Below are 20,605 nucleotides of genomic sequence, written 5' to 3' on the forward strand. Positions count from 1 at the left end.
CGTCTGACAAAACTCAAATACACACACACACACACACAGTTCATCGCCAGAAAAACCAGAACTGCATTGTGGGTAATAATGATTAAAATGAAATACAAAAATGCAGTCTAGCCTTCCCAAACGCCTTGATTATGAAAGAGTATGAACATAGCATTATGTCTATCGTTTTTCTTTTGATATACAAACATTTGATCTATTTTTAATGAATTATTTTAATCAATAAAGTCATGTGATCTTTACTTACGCCTGTCCGGCATGCTTTGCGCGCGGTTGAATTACTCTCATGTGCCCTATTGGGTATTCGGCATTTCAACATTCAAATAAATGACATCCCAATTTTTGACCAACAGATTTACATATTCTGCAGACCAGCTCAAAATTAATCGATATGAATTCATCATGGCATACGGTAAATTGCACCGGATATTACATTGGTACTCATGCTTTTGTGATTGAAAGATTCAAGATCCAACATTTTTTTTCTTTCTTTCTATAGTTGCAATTATAAAAAATAAATAAATAAAAAAATAAACTTACAAGAAATCCACCCCCTTCTCCCTCTCTGACTCACTCTTTTAACTTCAGGACGTCAATTATGATCATTTTCAGTTTTCAAGAATATAGACTGTTTTTGAAAATTATTTCATAAGAAAGTTAAAACTGTATCAGAATACAGCTTGTAAGTGAAGACCTTTTTTCTATTGTCAAATAGACGAAATCCCTTTAATTTTTTGTTAAAACCCCCCTTTATTTCTTGTCATATGTGCCCCCACCCTTTCAAAAAAAACTTGGATCCGCCCCTGTACTGCATTATAATCAAATAGCAATATTTCTGTTTCACAAATGAACTGATATATTTATCATGTAGAATTACTCACCTATAGTATAATTGGTGTGAAATAGTTTGTTACAATAAAGATAACAAACAAGCATACAAAAGGATTTCATGTAATATCTAAGAAAAGAAAAGTGGGGCATAACATATCCAGCTCATTATCTACATGCAAAGATTTGTGATGTTTCATTGAAACAGTGCAAAACTAAAACCGCATAGCATTTCATGAAGTGTAGATTTATCAATGAATACCCTCCAGCGAATCTACTTAGCCAATCAGTGACATTCATTTCGGTAGCTTAAAACGGGTGAATGAGTGAACATGAATGGCAAACTACTGCACTCAGGAGTGATAGGGTTGGTTTCACAAACCTATGTTGCGATCAATGAAAATAAGAATAAGCTTACAGGATAATCAAATTAAGATTTTTAAACATTTTATTTACACCATTTATATATTTACAAGCTAATATACAGTTACAATATCCAAAGAAAAAAAATAGTTGAATATTAGAAATGTAGAAAACATGTTAGAATAGAAACAAATGATTCATATATTCATGACAATTCATAACTTACATGATTATTTTTTTTACACATAACTCGTGTTCTTTTTTTTTATTGTAATGTCTTATATTATGCACAATAGACCAACATTTTTTGTTGTCATTTATTTCTCTACACAATATTCATACCAAATGCTTTAATCTTTGATAAATCTTTTAAGAAAGGATACCATACTTTCAACCATTTGCATTTATCACTGAAATTATGGTGCCATCATAGTTTATACCAAATTTTACATTAGTTGGCTGTAACTTAGAGTTGCATGGGCAAACAGATGGCATCATAATTTCAAAATGAAATAATGATTCCACGACCTTGGTCAAACCGATAATATATAGGTTATTATGCATGATTATGTAAGGCGCAAATTTTCTCCTGAAATCGACACTAGAAAAACATTCACAAAGCACATTATTCATAGAAAATATCTGACTTTCAAGATAATTTCCCACCAAAAAACTACTATGAAAAATTGTGAAATATTATATTAGTTAGCCAAATGCACAAATCGATATGAATTCCTTTTGGTGATTTACGTATAATCTGTGGCTCGTACCACAAAGCTTAGCAATCATCATAGAACATATTTTTCACAATTGATTGCATTGACTACAATGTAGAATTAACCATGAAAATCAAGTTTATGGTTAATCGCTATCCATTGTGTTAGGCGATGAAGATCAAACTACACATTTTCTTCAGATCTTCACATGGACATTGAACAATTAACTGAAAAGAAAACTTGGAAGGGGTTAAAATCCTGCTATATGGTTCAAATTTCCTCTGCAAATTAAGGCAGATGTGCCTGTTTCGACAGCAAGAGAATCAGACATCATCATCATGCCATTAATCTTTCCCAAACACTTTACATAATTAATCTTCAAGTATTACAATAAGTGAGGATTTAAAAAATTATGATTTATTTACCACATCACTGAAAGGATAACTACAGAGAGAAAGGGAGAGAAAGCAAGAAAGGGGACAGAGCTTTCAAGTAAACTATCCTTGACCTTCTTAATTATGAAAATTAAAAACTGCCAATGAATAATTGACACTGGGATATTAAGCAGGTATTCATTTGGATAGAACTACCTGATTCTTAGACCTTGAAAGTACATGATTTATTGTATGCCACCTGGGCCATATAATATATAAAAAAAGATTAATTTCTGGTCTATGGTAATTCAGGAAATCAAAATTCATAATTGATTGTAAGATTGATTGTTTTTATTTTTGTAACAGCTCAGGCACCATATGCAATACCAAAATTTCCATTCTTTTTGTGTATTACATTAATTTCAGTCCGCAACACGACCACCGTAGTATGCTTGTCTCCTTAACATATTCATAGAATCCTTGACTTTCTCTGCCTGGCAGTGTCAATCAAAATGAGGTATAAATCACATTCGTATCTCCATGGTAACTGTTTAAGAAGATTTTGGCATTATTCACAAATCTACATTACAAAAGAGAAGATAGTCCTTTTTACTTCACACAATAGCCATCATAGAACGAAGATACAATATATTGATGACGAGGATCATGGCAAAGTAGTGATTACGTTTCTATGATGCTAGTGCTTCTGGGCTTGGATTACACGGTCTACCATCTTCTGCAGCTTTAGTAACTTGTGGCTGTAAAAACATAAAGAGAAACATGAAATATTAATCACTAAGAGTGCTTAAAAATTGATTGTAAGTACGCATGTCAAACGGCTCTGACTAGCAAGGGGGGGTGTGGAACATTATATAACAAATGCAAATATCAAGGTGGCAGTGCCATGGCCGTGTGGTCTAAGGCATCATACTGCGCATGAAAAGTCCTGGGTTGAATTCCCAACACAGTGATTATTGTTTTAAGAAAAGAGAAATAAAATGAACCTAAATATTAAAGTCTACACCTAAAACATGATTCAAACGTTGATTTTGTTTCTTGTCAGAAATGAGAAACAACCTGAAAAAAAATAAATAAGCCACCACATCAAACATGTGTAGCTACTTAGAATGGATCCTGTTTTCAAATACCCGGTAGAAATGAGAAATAAACTTAAACTAAATGAGCTAGCCACCGCCTAACATATAATTCAAGCTTTATACCTTAGGTTCAAGTGATAGAGTCTTGTCCGGTGAAACTGCTTGTCTCATATATTCATTGTGCTCTGCTCTTGTCTTCTTGATATTCTCAACGGCTGGATCACCTCTAGCCATGTACGTAGTCACATTGCCTGGAATCTTCTTTGGCATGTCCCACGTCCCGACAAAGTTACCCCATGGGGAATCTTCAGATCTTGGCACGCCTGGTTTCAGATGGCCGCGGTCAGTGGCAATGATTTGAGTGAAGCCCTCGTAGGATGATGGTCTCTGTTAAGGAGGAAGGAATAGAGAATCAATTCACAATCTGGTTAATCAGAAGGCACTTGAAGTGGAAGTTCACCCTGACAAAAGTTTATGGTAAAAATAGCAGAAAAAAATAATACAAAATATACATAAAGTTTTGAGGAAAATCCACTAAAGATATAAAAATTTCTGATATTTATTTTGATTTGTAATATCATAGCAGCTTCCCATGTTCTGTGAATTGAAAAAAAATCTTCTCAGAAAAAAATTAAAATGGGGCTTATTTGTACCTTCTGTACATCAATAGACAAATTATCTCACAACCGTTTCTGAAGGAATGAAATTTGTAGTCATCATGAAATTTATGCAGTTTAGTCTACAGAACATATTGTACAATTTCAAATTAGTATTCAGCCAAATATCATTTCAGAACTTTTTATTCTTATTTTATTTCTATTTTCAATTCTTTATTCTCCTCCTCCTTCTTCCTCTTTTTGATTTCTTCCTCTCAATTTTCCCTCATGTTTCCCCCTTCCTTTTCTTCTCTGAATTATTAGACTCCTTTCACTGCTGAAGTGTATACATGTGAGGAACATTAACCCAAACATAAAGTTACAGCTGACTTTAGAAACAATATAAACATAGCCAGCTTTAATTGGAATTAGAAGTTTTTTTTAATGACATTGACTTTGAAATGTGCAAAGATTTTTTTACTATTTCGTAAATGTATGCATATTTTCTAATTTCTACCATAATATAATGAAGACCTAAATTGGTCCACAGAAAAGTTTTAGTGCTTCTGCCTGGCACCATTGGAAACAACTTAGGAAAAATCTATGCTCCATTATGTAAGAGAAGTGACTCGCTTCAAAGTGCCTGAGCCCCGTTTTCATTTTCAGAGAGCATTTTAATAACACATCAGGGGCGGATCCAGCTTTCGCCAATAAGGGGGCCGAAAAATATTTTGATCAACATTTTTCTCGATTGGCCGCTACAATCTGGCTTTTTTTTGGGGGGGGGGGTTCAGGGGGTAGTCCTAACTAAAGACTGAAGTTTTAAGTATTTTTATTGCTTTAAACAATATAAGGTATCTCATGTGGTCTTAATATATAATGCGAGCGCGAAGCGCGAGCTAAAAATCTTTGATATTTTATGTCCTTAGAACTGAAGATTCAGAGCAGTTTTTATAATCATGCATGAACAAAGATAAGTATCCGACTAAATAATGCGAGCGCGAAGCGCGAGCCGAAATTTTGTCATATAGTAACGTGAAAAGTGACTCAATTAGGACTGTTTTTAGTGATTAATGAAGAGGATACAAGTATCACCAATTAAATATTGAGAGTGCGAAGCGCGAGTTCAAAATTTCTGATATTCCGACCTGAAAAAAATGAACAGTCTAAGCGCGTTTTTATTTAAATAAACAAGCTGTATGTCTCAAACAATTAAATGCGAGCGCGAAGCATGAGCTTAATTTTTTGATATACTGACATGATTAAGGAGCATTTTGACAAATTTTGGTAAGAATTTCCAAAGAGCATAGGTTTCTCACAAATCAAACAATGCGAGCGCGCAGCGCGAGCTGAACATTTTGATACACATTAACAATTTGTGTAAATCAAACAAAATAATGAAAGCTTGATGTGTGAGCTAAAAAATTGTGTGCAAATTGTTATCAGAACTGGATATATACTGGATATTGTTTATATATTGGTTACATGTATTAGTGTCATTTAACCCTCTTGAATCGGATTCATTACACAGGCAATGCGAGCGCGAAGCGCGAGCCAAAAATTTTATATAAAGTCTATTTTCCAATTCTTCCCCTCACCTTTTCTTTATCCTTTCGGGGTCGGGCCGGTCGTTACGAGGCTGTGAATTACACATCATGGGTAAAATACCTCTTTCTTACTTTTCTTTCTGTTTTTTGTAGTTTAGATCAAGGTAAAGAGTACACTTTTTTCTGCAGGTTGTCAAAAAATAGGGGGGCGGGGCCGGCTCGGCCCCCTCCTGGATCCGCGCCTGCACATTTTAAACAATGTTTTCATTTGTTGCTAGTAAACTATTCTGAAGTGAAGAAATCAATCTACGCTACTTCTCTGCCCCCTTAAATAAACCCAGTGTTAAACACTTCTTTTGCAGTAAATTCTTCTCCTTGGCAATCTTATAAGAAAAAAAACTTACCTCTTTGTACGTTTTAGGGATTTGAAAGTTCTGCAGCCTCCTGCTGTCAAATGCTTGTTCATACTGTTGAAAAAAAAGGAAAAAAAATAAGATGAAGGGGGACAGAAAGGAGATTGTGAGGCTAGAAATCGAACTGAATCTCTTAATTTTGGTGTGATATATTATCCATATCAATTTACTACTTACAATACACCTAGTGCGTTCGTCAGAGAGAGATTTGACAATTTGAAATGAATTAACAACATGAACGACAGCTCTGGTAACATTAAGCCACACGCGTGTGTCTTTACCATCAAGCCACACGCGTGTGGTTATATCCAGAACACCTATCTGTGGATACCGCCACACGCCGCCAGTAATAACAGTAAAACACGTATGTAGGTCTGACCGTCTATATCACGATCAAAATAACCTCATTTCTTCATTAAATTCTTACATTCTAAACCCCTTTGATATCCTTAGATCGTTTCAATTTCATTCTCACCGTCTTCTCTCCTTGCTTTTCTTGTCTTGTTACAAACGGTCGTCTGTTTAACAGCAAATTCTCTTTTTCTACTTGTGTCGATTCTGGCTTCCTTCGCGGTGGCAGACCCATACAGCGTTAGCGCAGCGCAGTAGTAGACATACAGTTTGGGTTTACGTTTGGTACGAATTATGAATATTCATAACTTAGTAGTACGTCTTGGTAGTGCATGCACGAATCCCGAGTTTCGTACGTACGCACGTACGCGCACATAGCCGAGAGTCAGTAGAGAATCGACACAAGTAGAAAAAGTGTGGAAATTTGCTATTTAACAGGCGGCCTTTTGTAACAAGACAAGAAAAGCAAGGAAAGAAGACGGTGAGAATGAAATTGAAACGATTTAAAGAAATCAGAGTGGTTTAGAATGTAAGAATTTAATGAAGAAATGAGGTTATTTTGATCGTGATATAGACGGTCAGACCTACATACGCGTTTTACTGTTATTACTGGCGGCGTGTGGCGGTATCCACAGATAGGTGTTCTGGATATAACCACACGCGTGTGGCTGGATGGTAAAGACACACGCGTGTGGCTGTATACACTGCCTTCTATTTAACTAGACCTTTCCAAAGGCAAAGTTATTACAATTTTCCATCAGCTGGCATTATTGGCAATGTTAATTAAGCAGGTACAGGTCTTCATTAAATTCATTAAATTCAGCCAATTGTTAAATTAGTCCTGCTACTAGTAGTAGTAGTGCTACTCTACTTGACAGCTGGGGCAGGGCGCGCGATTCACACCGAAACTCCGCCGCCGTAGCGCCGGGTAGTTAATGGTGCCAGCGTGGCACTGTACTGCTGGGGCTTGACGAGCTGAGCCTGAGACGATCGAGTACGACGAGTGATCGAATGTAAAAAATAAAACACAAGGCTAAAATATTCAATTCATACAGGCCTACCTGGTTTGCACTAAAGTGAGAAGACATGATGATGATAAAGTCCCTGTGTGTCAAAAAGTGAAACTTTGGGGGGCCTTCCTTAGTCTAGACTTGGACGAGTACGAGCACGGTATTGATGAAAAGGTAAACAAAGATTATGTGTGTTGTGTGGGTTACGTTACTATACCAACAACATGCAGCAGCAGCAAAGTATGGGACGCCGTGTGATCCTAGAGTTATGGCACAAAACTTATGTCTTCTGTTTATTTATTCATTTTTTCTTTTCCATATTTTTATTCAAGTGAATCTAGAGAATCGCATTCATTTACATCATTGATAAACATAGGCAAAGATGGATAAAAGGAAAGGCAGACAATGAAAATATTAAACTATGATGGGAAAATACCCAATACAGTATAATACGTCCCGTACAAATCATAAACAAAACACAGCGTGAATTTCCCCCAAAGAAAAAAGCTTCACTCATTAACATGATTAAAGCTGAACCAAAGGGTGAAAAGTTATGATGTTATATGAATTCGATATTGAACACATTTTTTAAATATATATAATTGAAACAGCTAGAGCACCCACTGCTGAAAGTTAAATACTATGACTGCAAACAGAGCAACTATCTTTTTTAGCCGCTGTTTTGCCAGGCCCCCATTTACCACCACACTGGAACATGCCTGTCGTAACACAATTTGTTGTCAAACCCTGAGTCAGAGTTTTTTTTTTAAATGACCTGGAATAAAAGCGGATTTAGCTTTTGGCTAACACGGAGGTTTGACCGTTTGTCCGGGGGGGGGGGGGTCAAATGTGTTGTACACAATATACATGTCCAAATTATTTCCAAACACCCCCTAAACGAGTTGTTCTCTGTGTGCAAAATAAACCCTAAACAAGCTTTTCGATGGCTTTATTTACATATTTTTGCCCCTAAACAAATTGTCGCCCGAATATGACCCCGTGGAAAAAGCTTGGGGAAAAACATATATCCTAAAAACGTTTGGCTAGTGTTTAAAAAATAATGGGGAAAAAATTACCCTTAATACGTTCGACCCCGCGATAACCATTGACCAGTCTTTCACAACCACCCTTTAAAAAAAAAAAATATCATTTTTTTATACCCTTAAAGGGGAAGTTCACCCTGAAGAAAACTTTGTCGTAAAAATAGCAAAAAAAAATAGTAAAAAAATATTGGTGAAGGTTTGAGGAAAATCCGTTAAAGAGAAAGAAAGTTATTAGAGTTCAAAGTTTTGGATTTGTGACGTCATAAACGAGCAGCTGCCCCATGTGTTATGTAATATAAAATGCATGAATTTCAAATTTTGTATGGTTCCTGATGACTTAATTTTGTTTTCTATTCATGATCGGGTGTGAAATGATTTGCCTATTGATATACAAAAGGTACAGTGAAAACCATTTTCAATTTTCTGAGAAAATGATATTTCATTGATTTTTTACCATTCGCTATGTAGGAATGCTGCTCGCATATGACGTCACAAATCAAATAATTGAAAATTCTAATAACTTTTCAATTATTTTATGAATTTTTCTCAAACCTTCGGCAATATATTTCTATTATTTTTCTGCTATTTATACAATAAAATTTTTGTCAGGGTGAACTTCCCCTTTAACGAGAGCACGTGCGGCCCGCGTCCAAAACTTCACCCCTTGCCTAATCATATCATTTTTTTTTCTTTTGTTTCTTTGACCGACCCGTTCTCCTCCGTTCATTTTAGGCGTCAGATCTCAAAGACCCCCATAATTCCCGAGCACCCGCATTATTTTGCAGAGGGCCATCGTGTTCTAAAGCTTCTCATTTCATAGCAACTCCGGTTCTTATGCAAATGGTAGGCCTATATGGTTTTAGATTTGGGGCCGCAAGTATCTAGCCTTTCCAAATCCGAGTGCGCCCCCCCCCCCCCCCGGACTGGAATCCTAAACCTAATGGTCAGAACAAAGATCCTGCAGGGACCCCATTATTTTGGTCTTCTAAATATTCAAATGCATTTCGGATATATAAACAAAAGAGCAAAACTATATCAATTAGAGCTGAGTGAAAATATATATTTTCACTATTGTGTGACACAACGAAGTCATCTTTTTTTTTGGAAGGGGGGGGTGGGCCGCTGTACTTTACATTTTTTTTCTTAATTAGCACTCGACCGCCAGAACCCGGAGGTCCAGTAACCCCACTGTTTTTTTTTGGGGGGGGTAGCAATAGTGTATAGGATGAGGTCTTCGGTCGGAGAGTAGGCTGACTGCAACATTCGTGATGAATTCATTAATAATTACACAGTGATTGTTCAAACCATTGTCCTTTTAATAATATTTTTCACCATAGCATCACCCTTGGAAACGAGGGCAGGTGCGGATCCAGGGGAGGCGAAATGAAAACGGGCGCATTCCGTAAAGCTTGAACAAAAAAAAATGCACCACATTGAATGCCTCCATCGCGCAACCCTTGATGAGCGATGATTTTGTTCTTTTTAAACATTTAAAAAAGAATTACTCTTTCGAATAAGTAAATTTCTGAATTTACTTATTGAAGACGAAATTGCTGTTTTAGCTATTACAGAAAACCTTTTTTCCCTGGCGACTAGCGTACCGTTGGTTTTCGGATGACTGGATAAGCCAAAATCTCATTTCACTTTTACATGTATTTTATTTAAGAGTTTGTGACAAAAATAACATCTCTTTGTCATTCAGAGGTAAAGCTAATTATTTTGGGAGGGTAATCTTGTTTTTCTTTAACAAAGCAGCAGCCTCTCTGAAAAAAATCGTTCCCAGGCTAGGCTCCTCTCCCATGGCCGTCGGACAAGTCCTGGATCCATTCCTGATTGAGTATGGGCAACATTTTTCGGTCGAGTCAAACACAGACACAAATACTGGGGGGCTTGGGACGTACGTTTGCCCCCCCCCCTAAATAAAAAAAAAAATAAATACAAAATCACGACCAAGATAAACAAAAGAGAAAGGAAAAGAAGGGGAAATAGGACATTACTTTCTGAATAATATATTTAGAAATCTATCACAAAAATTGATTTTTGAATGATATTGTCAACATTTTTGCTCGGTTGCTTCGCTCGCTAGCAACTTTTGAAAATGTTAACCTGATACGCCATGTGTAGCCGCTTAGATTTTTGGTACATTACGCCACTGGAGCCAATGATACATTTCATTCACCCATTCACAATTCAATACACCCGATTGACTATGATCATGATGATAAAACATCATGAAATCAATAATTATATCCAAATGAATGAAATATAATATGATTTGCGCCTTGTTCGAAGTAGGTTTTTATAGGGTGTCTACAAAATGAAGACCTAATTCCTAAGACCCATTATCCAAATTAATTAATTAATGATACTTTGCGCCTTGTTCGAAGTGGGTGTCTACAAAATGAAGACCCAAGACCCATTATACTACAAAAAAGAAGACCTGACCAACTAAGACCTTATGTAATCCCTAGTAAAACTCATTGGTATGCAGCCTAGTCTGTGATCCAGACCCAGTTACTGTACAGACTAGCTAGGCTTCATCCAATGAGTATTACACATGCAGGGTCTCAGTTTTGCAGTTGGGTAATTTTGCAGTATTGTCTCGAGTGCAGTATTTTATTATATGAGATATGAAATATTCTAGTTTTCTCCTCATTGTCAAATGAAACAACGGTTAGTTTGAAACTAATAGTTTCTCCCTAAACAATAAGGACCGCTTTATATCATAATATGGTTCAGTCAAGCTATATAGCTTTATTGTCAAATCTGCATTTAAACTGAAATTGGGATTCAAATAGTTAAAAAAAAGAAATATAGTGAGTGAGGGACAACATTTGCATGTTACTGGCATGACTGAGTTGAGCATATCTCTGTTTTGTAAAAAAAAATAAAATAAAATAAGCAAAACTATAAAAATCTCATAACTGTCTTATTTCACATCCGATTTTGATGAACTTTTTAGCATTATTCTACTTTGATTTTTCTCTATTTATTCAAATAAACATTTTTTTTCTGGGGTGGGATTGACCTTTTAGGTGTTGGCCTACCTCTCCTTGAATACAAGCATTTGTAATTCAACATTAATTGGCTAAGAAGAAGATGAAAAAGAAGGAGAAGAAGAGGAAGAGGAAGAAGCTAGAAGAAGAAGAAGAGGAAAAAGAAGAAAACACAAACAGAAGAAGATCAGAAGAAGAATTGAATTGAAGGTTTTATTATCATTTCATCGCAGCCAGTGGCTGAATTGAGAAAGATTTACAAAGTAAAAACATAATATATAAACATAAACAGTGAAATATTTGATGTAAATGATAACCGCAACGGTTAGAGTTGGGAGGAAGAAGAACTGAGAGGAAGAAGAATAAAAAGATGAGGAAGAAAGGGAGGAATTAGAGCAGGAGGAAGAAGAAGGTACCAACAGGAAAATCCTGATAAAAGAAAATGTTATGGTCTGAAATTTATTCAGACCCATGTAGTGACTGTGTTCCACAATGAAACTGGGGCTTTGTGCTCGCAGACATGCGCTATATCATTCGTCCACGAGAGAGAGCGGGAATATACTGAAAAATTCGTTGGGGAATGCCAAATACAAAAGACGTCGGGGAATACCCGCCTTTCTGTGTTCAGTTAGAGGAATTGTTATAGATTGTGGTACGGAGCCTTTAAAGTGCCATCGACTTGACGACTTGACGAGATACCTTATCTTGCCATGTCGACATTATCGACATGGCGAGATACTTTCTCGCCAAGTCGACTTGTAAAATGTTATATGTCAACATGGCGAGATATTTTATCTTGTCACGTTGACTTATATGTCAACTTAAAGGGAAAGTTCACCCTGACAAAAAGTTTATTGTCAAAATGGCAGAAAAAATAATAAAAAATATTGCCGAAGGTTTGAGAAAAATTCATCAAATAATTAAAAAGTTATTAGAATTTCAATTATTTGATTTGTGACGTCATATGCGAGCAGCATTCCTACATAGCGAATGGTAAAAAATCAATGAAATGTCATTTTCTCAGAAAATTGAAAATGGTTTTCACTGTAACTTTTGTATATCAATAGACAAATCATTTCCCACCCGATCATGAAAAGAAAACAAAATTAAGTCATCAGGAACCATACAAAATTTGAAATTCATACATTTTATATTACATAACACATGGGGCAGCTGCTCGTTTATGACGTCACAAATCCAAAATTTTGAACTCTAATAACTTTCTTACTCTTTAACGGATTTTCCTCAAACCTTCACCAATATTTTTTACTATTTTTTCTGCTATTTTTACAACAAAGTTTTCTTCAGGGTGAACTTCCCCTTTAACGAGATACTTGGACTCGGAAACTTCATATCTCGCCATGTCGACACACAATGTTTTATAAGTCAACTTGGCAAGATAACGTATCTCGCCATGTCTTTAAGTCGATGGCACTTTAAAGGCTCCGTAGAATATAGATCATCAAAATACAACCTATTTAATTATGATTTCTGGGTTTTCCCCATGCCACCGATACCCCGCATGTTCATGACATTGGCCAATTCTCAACATGAGCTAGCATTCATACCTACAGTATAACTCTGATCTGAAGGACATCATTATAAATATATACGTGTAAAGGGGCTTTCGCGATTGCTCTTGCCGCAAGAAAGGTGCTTTATTTATACTTCTTATTCGAACGTGACGATAAAGGGAAGAAGAAAACATTTACAATTTTGAGAATCGGTGGTCAGGCAAATAAGGTAGGATTAATTGTATCGAAGCTACATATATATGCCTTAACCATGTTAACACATAAATCATGACTGTAGTACTAACTCGCAAGTCAGAGGAAAGATGAATTAATTATGGTGGCTGTCTCGTTCTATGTAGGCTAGGTCTATTTAAATTCGTATTTTAATTTTGACGTTGTTTAATCATTTGTTTGGCTATTATATTATCTATTCATCTTCAATTACGTTAATTGTGATTGATTTATTGTGAACATGCTCAGTTTTGGTCCTTGGATCGTTTTTAAACCGAACAGATAAAACAAAGAAAAGGCCTTTCCTAGAAATTAGAAAAAAACTTCATTGTTTCCAATAATAATTCTGTCATAACCTATAAAAAGTCTGATTTCTTTAAAATCAATATCGGGTTCATAAAGTGGCCCAACATTTAAGGCTTATGTTGTTTTTACCGACCTCCTGGACCCGTTTCATAAAGGACTTGCAATAATTGTTAAAACTTTGCCATTATGGCAACTACCATGGAAACATTGATTCTGACCCGGATTCCGGATTGGCTGCTGAGCCCTGTTACCATGGTAGTTGCCATAATGGCAAAGTTACAACAGTTGCAAGTCCTTTATGAAACGGGCCCCAGACCACTGTTATATTTTTCACTATCCGAAACAGAGGTCGGGATTGAAGTTATAACCTATATATCAACATTCATCTTTCGAGCATTAATTTAATTGTTCTTTGCAAATTTTATTCAGCAGGTTGGGGTTGAACATCATCTAGCTGTCACTCTCTTTCAAGAATTCAAACGGTTATGGAATATAGTAGTAACTGCCCAGAGATGACCGGTCGGGAGATACTCGAGCTGTTCATAGAGAGCGGGCTTCATGCTGTAGGGGGTAACAAAGTTCAGTGGAAGGATACTGCAGTATGTGTTGGTATCGTAAGTCTGGAAGGTGGAGCAAAAACAGTCCTCATCAACAGAAGCAGCACCCGACATCACGCTGAAGATGGCCTAATCGGATTCTTTGAAGAGAACCAGAAGAGAATAAATTCCGTGAAGATCTTGAGCAAATATTCACCCTGCAGCAACCCGGGTTTTGACTGCTGTGGCAGGTTACGCGAGATGAAGAAAAAACTTATCAAGGGTAATGGTAAAGAAATGAGTTTCGAGTTGGTGTTTTCCGCTCTTTACAAAATTATCAGACCGTCCTGTTTGCAACGAGGTTGCTTCAAGGGCAGTGCAAGCGGGCATAACCCATCCGAAGAGAGCCGCGAAAATATAGAAAATCTCGTGTCACTTGGTTTGAGCGTCAGAACCTTCGGGACTGGAGACTGGGCCGAGTTGATAGAGCTCTTAGCTCTATGGGATGCTTCAAGAGGCATGTCGGGGACTGGTCTCGCTTCAATCCGCTATGGAGACAAATACGGCCGGTGGCGCGACTTTGAGGACGCAGAACTCAAAAGAGATTTCGAAATCTTGAAGCAACGTCTTGAAGGTGAAGTGAGAGTAAGGATGAATTCCCTGCGCAAAATTGATGTCACGATTTTGGAAAAAGAAGTTTGTAAAATCAAGGAAGCCTTAGCACAATGGAAATAGTATACTAGTATAGTTGAAATATGCCTATGCAGAGGGCAACTCACACCTAACGACAGGTCCACTGAGGATCTGATTTATTTTGAAACAAATCGCATTTTGCTCATTTTCTGAGAATGTGAATGAAACGCATATTTTCATTTTTTTGAATTAGCTGAAAAATAGTTATAAAACAATTTTGCATGATTTGCAAGCCTTTATTTTGGAGTAAAGGCCAGATTAGTTTCAAATCGTAGAGCCAATCATACAATCGCTACTGAAGACGTCATCATGCAACTATATAGGCCTAGATATTAATTACTTTTATAATAATATAATTAAGGATGATAACATAAATATATTGTCACAGATTTGAACATAGGTATTCGTACGATGATTTAGAACATTACATAATGAGACATTCCATGCCTTAATGTTGGCATCGATTTCTACTACATCAAATCAGGTCACATCAATCAAAAAGGGGCTTTCACAATATTGACTCGTGCAATCGTTTGCGATATCATTATTTTGGTCACAATCACGAATCACGAATTGTGAAAGGGGCTTAAGGCGTGTGGTGGCCTAAAGATATTGTAGTTTCCTACTGGTATATAAGGCAAAGATAGTCGTAATATTTTAATTGATGTGTCAAATCCTATACGCGTAATGGATTTTTTTTTACATCGGTACAAACAGAATATCAATCGTTTATGATGGAATAATTGATAAACGAAAATTTGTAAACGTTTTCGTGAAGTTTATATTGATTACAAAATATTCTGATGTACCTATTAATAAATAGATAAATTCATTTGATATAAGATGAAGAGAATTTCCTGAACATCATATCCAAAATAGCCATCGGGTGAACTAAAACAAGATGAATCAATTTGGATTGTCTCATCACCCATCAACATATGCTGCAAATATTTAAGTTGCATTTGTCGCAAACATTATTTTATCATCGCAAACAAGACTTGATTAAAATAATTGAAGGATGAGGGATTAAGAAATTAAAAAAAATGGAAAGTAATGAAAAACAAAATTACTTTGTATGCTAAGTGGACGTTAAGGGCCTAACAAACACTGATTTGGGGCTTGTTTAAGTTTTGAACTAATTTAACAACAATGGAAAATGTTTAATGAATAGTGCTATTACGCTACTTCTGCATCTCAATTCACGCCCACCCCACTGACATGAAATAATTGTTATTGTCATGGTAACATTGTTGCTGCTTTTTGTGATGGAAGTGATAATGATAAGCCTCATGATGTCTGTAATGTAATGCTAGTGATGTTGATGGTGATTATAATAGTATAAAGGAAAATATTAGAATGACTTTTACGTTATTCAGACTAAAGATGTCACATTCATGTGCAGGTAAATTATATGAACTAATGAGAATGTATGCGTATCTCCTGATCTATTGTAAAGCTGTTGTCTATACTTTAACATTCAAAATCATTATCGCAACGATGATATATTGACGATAGTATTTTAGGAGAATATTTATGACATTCACCATAAATAATCTTTCATGGTGTGAACCACACATGCAGTATTGAATATAGAATTTTTCTGGTAAAATAGATACCATAAACATGGAAATATTGACCGATTCTCTCGAATTAAAGATTTTGTCTGACATCCCCAACAAAAACATGAATAAAAAATTAAAATGATCTGGTTAGAATCTACCAAAGCTTTTGTTGATATTGATCATTATTTTTTTGTTGGAAAAAGCCACCAATATCACTTTTGGCAAGTATTATCTAAGGATGATGTACGTAGTTATAATGTAATAAATTTGAGAAGTATGGGAGTATGGCAATATGATTGATCGGACCGTAACTCTTTGTAAAGGCATGGTCACACCGCCCGAGCGTTGTTGGAGCGGTCGTAAAGCGGAGAGAAAAAAATCATCACCGCTCGCTACCGTTCGCCATTTTCTATTTCGATTGGGTTTTTTTTTGTTTTCGATTTTTTCCCAAATTTTGTGAGCGAAATTCGGCCCTCTTTCCGTACCGCTCCACGACCGCTCCAACAACGCTCGGGCGGTGTGACCAGGCCTTTAGACGGAGTCCAGTTCTCGTGGCTGCAAACCATACCAGAACAAAAGCCTTGCTTCCATTGTACCGCCGCACACTGGGCCAGAATGAACCCAAAGTGCGACAAAATCCTTTTTTCACATATTTATACGATTAAATTTGGTAGATAGGGGTAATTTCACCCGTAGAATTCAATAAAATTATTTTCAAATATTGATGACGTCATTAAAATACTGTTTTCTGATTGGCTGTTAACATTTGAGAAGAAATTACATGTTTCTAATTCTACAATAATTTTCAAATTTTCAGAAACTAGTTTTAGAGAAATTTCAGCAATAAGGAAGCATATTAGCAAACAGCAAACACATAAACAGGCAAACAAACAAAAAAAAGTCTGTGCTCGGGGTACAAACAATTCAATTTGTGACTTGAGTATCGCTTAACCCTAAAAAAACTGGGGGCTGATTCAGCCCCCCCTCGACATTTTTCGCGATAAATCCGCCGCGCAAAATTTTTTGACCGCGTCGCTCACTGACTTTTTATTTTCAAGTCTCGGGCAACTTTTGAGACCAAAATTGTGACCACCGGGTACTCGGTTCCGAAATTACGCAACATTTTGTAAGTGCATGCAGACCCCAAATTACTCAAAAACGTGAATTTGTGTACAAATCCAATGCAAATAGTGTTTTCAGCCAAAATTCATAAATGTATCATTATTTTTCCTTTTACTGCTTAAAATCAATTAATTAAGCCCCTGACAATTTACATTGAAAAAACAATAAAAAAAAACAAAAATTCGAAAAACAAAGAAATACATAAGAAATTTAGAAAACAATAGAAAACATAAGAAAATAAATGTGATGTTGAAATTTTTTAAAAATAAATTTGATCAGATGCCTATCTAGAGTATGTGAAACAAAAATAAGCAATTCAGGGGCATTATTTTATTAATTAGAGCAAACTTATGGTTTTACGCATAAATTAGCATCATTAATGAGACATGAGATTTTTTGAAGAATTTGATGTTATAGTTTTGTAGGTAATGCCAAGGGTAATGCGTGTGCCAATTTTCGTCGCGATCGCGCGATCGACGGCCGAGATCATAAGGGGGGGGGGGCTGAATCAGCCCCCCCCCCCCCCCGTCTTCTTAGGCGTCGAAATAGCCCAATCTCTTTAGGGTTAAAGAGGGCGCCCTACCATGAATCCGGAATTGTAAAATTCAAAGTGAAATTGTAAAAAAAATGCAAAGGGGTATTTTTATTCAATGGGTACAATGATTAACCACACCTACATGAATTAAAATGGATTGATGCCAGTATTGGACAGTGAAATCTTTAAAATAATTATCCCAATGATAAATAATAGAGGCCGGGTCCTCTGCAGGTTAATCGGTACAAGGCCTACCTATATATTTCACCAAGAACAGCGTATACAAAGTTATTCCGAAACAGAGTCTCTCTCTGTTATCTCAACAACCATTATGTCTTTGGTGAGAGGATCTTTTAGCATACATGTACTTTGAACATCAGGAGGAAGAGGCTGTGCTTGTTGTACTCTTAAAAATTTGCTACTAATCACAATGTCACTTGTTACCATTAGTCTGTGGAATACATATAAAGTCAATAAGAGTCACAGACCAATCAATCCTTGAAATGATAATATGCACTTCCTTCTTGATTGATTTTAACAATAATTTATAGCAAATTTAGAATGAGCCAAGAGATAAACGAATTCATACGTGTATGTGAAGTTACAAACCCTTCATTTTTTTTTTTGGGGGGGGATAAATACTAATAATGATAATGCAACTTTATACATGTATAGATCCCACGTATCTGTCATTTTCATTTTTTGGCAGAAAACTGAGTGAAACCAATCACATCCCTATAGTCATGTGTGTTATAGCGATATACAGTAGGACTTGCTTTATGATAGCGATATACAGTAGGACTTGGTTTATGAACAACAAAACAAATTAATAATCTTACCCGGGAATCTTACCTTAAGAATTAATCTTCTCAGAATGACAGCATATATGCAACACGGGATGGAACAGTTTGACATCAAAATGAAGTTGTTTTACATGTATTACTATATAGTTAGTGGAAGTGGAAATGACAGCTTGTCTTAACGTATGTTTAACGAAAATATTTTAGGAAGATACCAGTCTAAAGAACCAGACACCTGAGCCAGACACCCCCCCCCCCCCCGCTCTCTCTCTCTCCCACCACGCGACGGTGAGTTTCACAGAGATACGGTCTTATACGGTCCCGAATCACCCGCAACGTTCGGCACGCGCATAATGGGACACTTGGAACGACTTTTTGTGATAAATACGGCGAACATGTGGTTGGAAAATTGGTTATATCTCCAGAAAATGCACGTATCTGCAGCTAAATTTGGTATCATTGTAAAGCATGAACTATAACAAAGACCGTCATGGTATTTATAGCGCAGCAATCGGCAGCAATTTGTAAAAGAAATGCTCATGAAAAAAAAATTGCTAAAACCCCCCATTGTCAAATGGTTTCGTCCAAAATTACCTCTGAAGGGATCATCATTTTATCTTGAAAATTTTTGATCACTTAAAACAATCATTCATCAAAAAGTACCGTGAATTAGAAATAAATTAAGCTATTCGTTTTGTTGAAACAGTGAAATAGTGTCATTTTCACATGCGGTAGCCGTAAACGGTCATTTTTCCGGTAATATTGAAGAAAATGGGCAACTAATAATCAATTTCATGGAGAAATATTGTATGGAGACATCCTACAGGTTCTTATCTTTGCTTAGAACATGAAAAAAACAAAATTTGTTTCATGACCAAAAACCAGTTTTGGCGCACTTTTGCTCTCTCCTGGCCCACTGTGCGCCGTGGTTTTTATTTTATTTTTGATACTTCAATGTTTATGAAGGTATTGGTCTATGTGCATGCTTATGGTGACGTGTACAATAGGATATTGCCAATGAAGCAAAGAATTTAAAGGGGTACTCCGGGCTGAAAATATTTATATCTGAATAAATAGAGTAACATTCACAGAGCAAAATGCGGAAAATTTCATCAAAATCTGTTAACAAATTAGTGAATTTTAAAGTTCAGCATTATTTTGTGAAAATAGGCATATACATGTCATCATGAATATTCATAAGGTGGGCGGATGATGTCACATCCCCACTTTCCTTTTTTTTTATGTCATTACATTAAATCAGGACTGTTTCATTTTTTCATACATACATGTGTTAATAATGTGTCTCCTTTATAATGAAATAAGTTGCAGCAATGAATATCTAATGCACTAGATCAATGGTCGATCTAAATTTTTCAGGTCTTGGTCATTCTTTTTAATAAACCTAATTTCATTATAATAGAATACAAAAGAATATTCATGAAGACATGCCTAGAACTGTTTCACCAGAATTATGCAAATCTTGAAAATACCATAACTTTGTTATTCGTTGTCCGATTTTGATCAAATTTTTCAGTATTTTGTTTGTCTAATTTTTCTTGATCAGTTTAAATCATATCATTTTCAGCCCGGAGCATCCCTTTAAGAGATACAATCATCACGACGATTGCGCAATTTTAAGGCAACGGCTACCAGAAATTGCATAAGACAAGAAATGTCACCCTGGTGCTAATTTGCCTTTGAGCACACATGCTCAATGGCCAAGTACTACACGGAGCCCCTTAGGTGACATGCCATGTTTTTAGTCGATCCCACAGCAAAGAAAGAAGGAAAAGAGACAGGCTGCGATATGATATTTTTTAAATATCATGTCAAAATCTGCTGCATTTAAAAAGGTCCAAAGTTTCGCTCGCTCGCAGCTTTTTATAAATTTTGCCCTACGCCACTGAACCCCATCCGTAAACTAAAATAAATATCTCAGGGAGAATCCCCCAACCATGAACACCGACCAACACCC

General features: G+C 36.1%; 2 protein-coding genes across 3 annotated transcripts; one reads left to right on the top strand and one right to left on the bottom strand.

Moving 5' to 3' along the window:
- Nucleotides 1–1,257: 1,257 nt before the first annotated feature.
- LOC121420373 (protein Flattop homolog) lies at nt 1,258–7,487 on the bottom strand. Its single transcript, XM_041614976.1, has 4 exons — nt 7,344–7,487; nt 5,923–5,985; nt 3,499–3,762; nt 1,258–3,036 (listed from the first exon to the last, which is right to left on the bottom strand). The coding sequence occupies exons 1-4, from the start codon at nt 7,368–7,370 to the stop codon at nt 2,968–2,970; spliced, it is 423 nt and encodes a 140-aa protein (XP_041470910.1). The 5' UTR covers nt 7,371–7,487; the 3' UTR covers nt 1,258–2,967.
- A 5,333-nt stretch (nt 7,488–12,820) lies between these two features.
- Nucleotides 12,821–16,482, top strand: LOC121420825. Of its 2 annotated transcripts, none has more exons than XM_041615456.1 (2): nt 12,821–13,074; nt 13,812–16,482. In XM_041615456.1, exon 2 carries the CDS (start codon nt 13,868–13,870, stop codon nt 14,651–14,653), a length of 786 nt encoding a protein of 261 aa, XP_041471390.1. In that variant the 5' UTR covers nt 12,821–13,074; nt 13,812–13,867; the 3' UTR covers nt 14,654–16,482. The 2 variants fall into 2 exon arrangements, with proteins under 2 accessions (XP_041471390.1, XP_041471391.1); XM_041615457.1 differs by having other exon boundaries at nt 13,815–16,482.
- The last annotated feature ends 4,123 nt before the right edge of the window (nt 16,483–20,605 follow it).

Source organism: Lytechinus variegatus, chromosome 8, assembly GCF_018143015.1.
Source record: "Lytechinus variegatus isolate NC3 chromosome 8, Lvar_3.0, whole genome shotgun sequence".
Taxonomy (NCBI): Eukaryota; Metazoa; Echinodermata; class Echinoidea; order Temnopleuroida; family Toxopneustidae; genus Lytechinus; species Lytechinus variegatus.

Coding starts and splice junctions, on each gene's coding strand:
- LOC121420373 (XM_041614976.1), bottom strand. CDS start 7,370: ATGTCTTCTCACTTTAGTGCAAACCAG. Junction 5,986..7,343: donor CTCACTTTAGTGCAAACCAG/GTAGGCCTGTAT, acceptor TTTTTTCAACAG/TATGAACAAGCATTTGACAG. Junction 3,037..3,498: donor CTCTATCACTTGAACCTAAG/GTATAAAGCTTG, acceptor ATGTTTTTACAG/CCACAAGTTACTAAAGCTGC.
- LOC121420825 (XM_041615456.1), top strand. CDS start 13,868: ATGGAATATAGTAGTAACTGCCCAGAGATGACCGGTCGGGAGATACTC.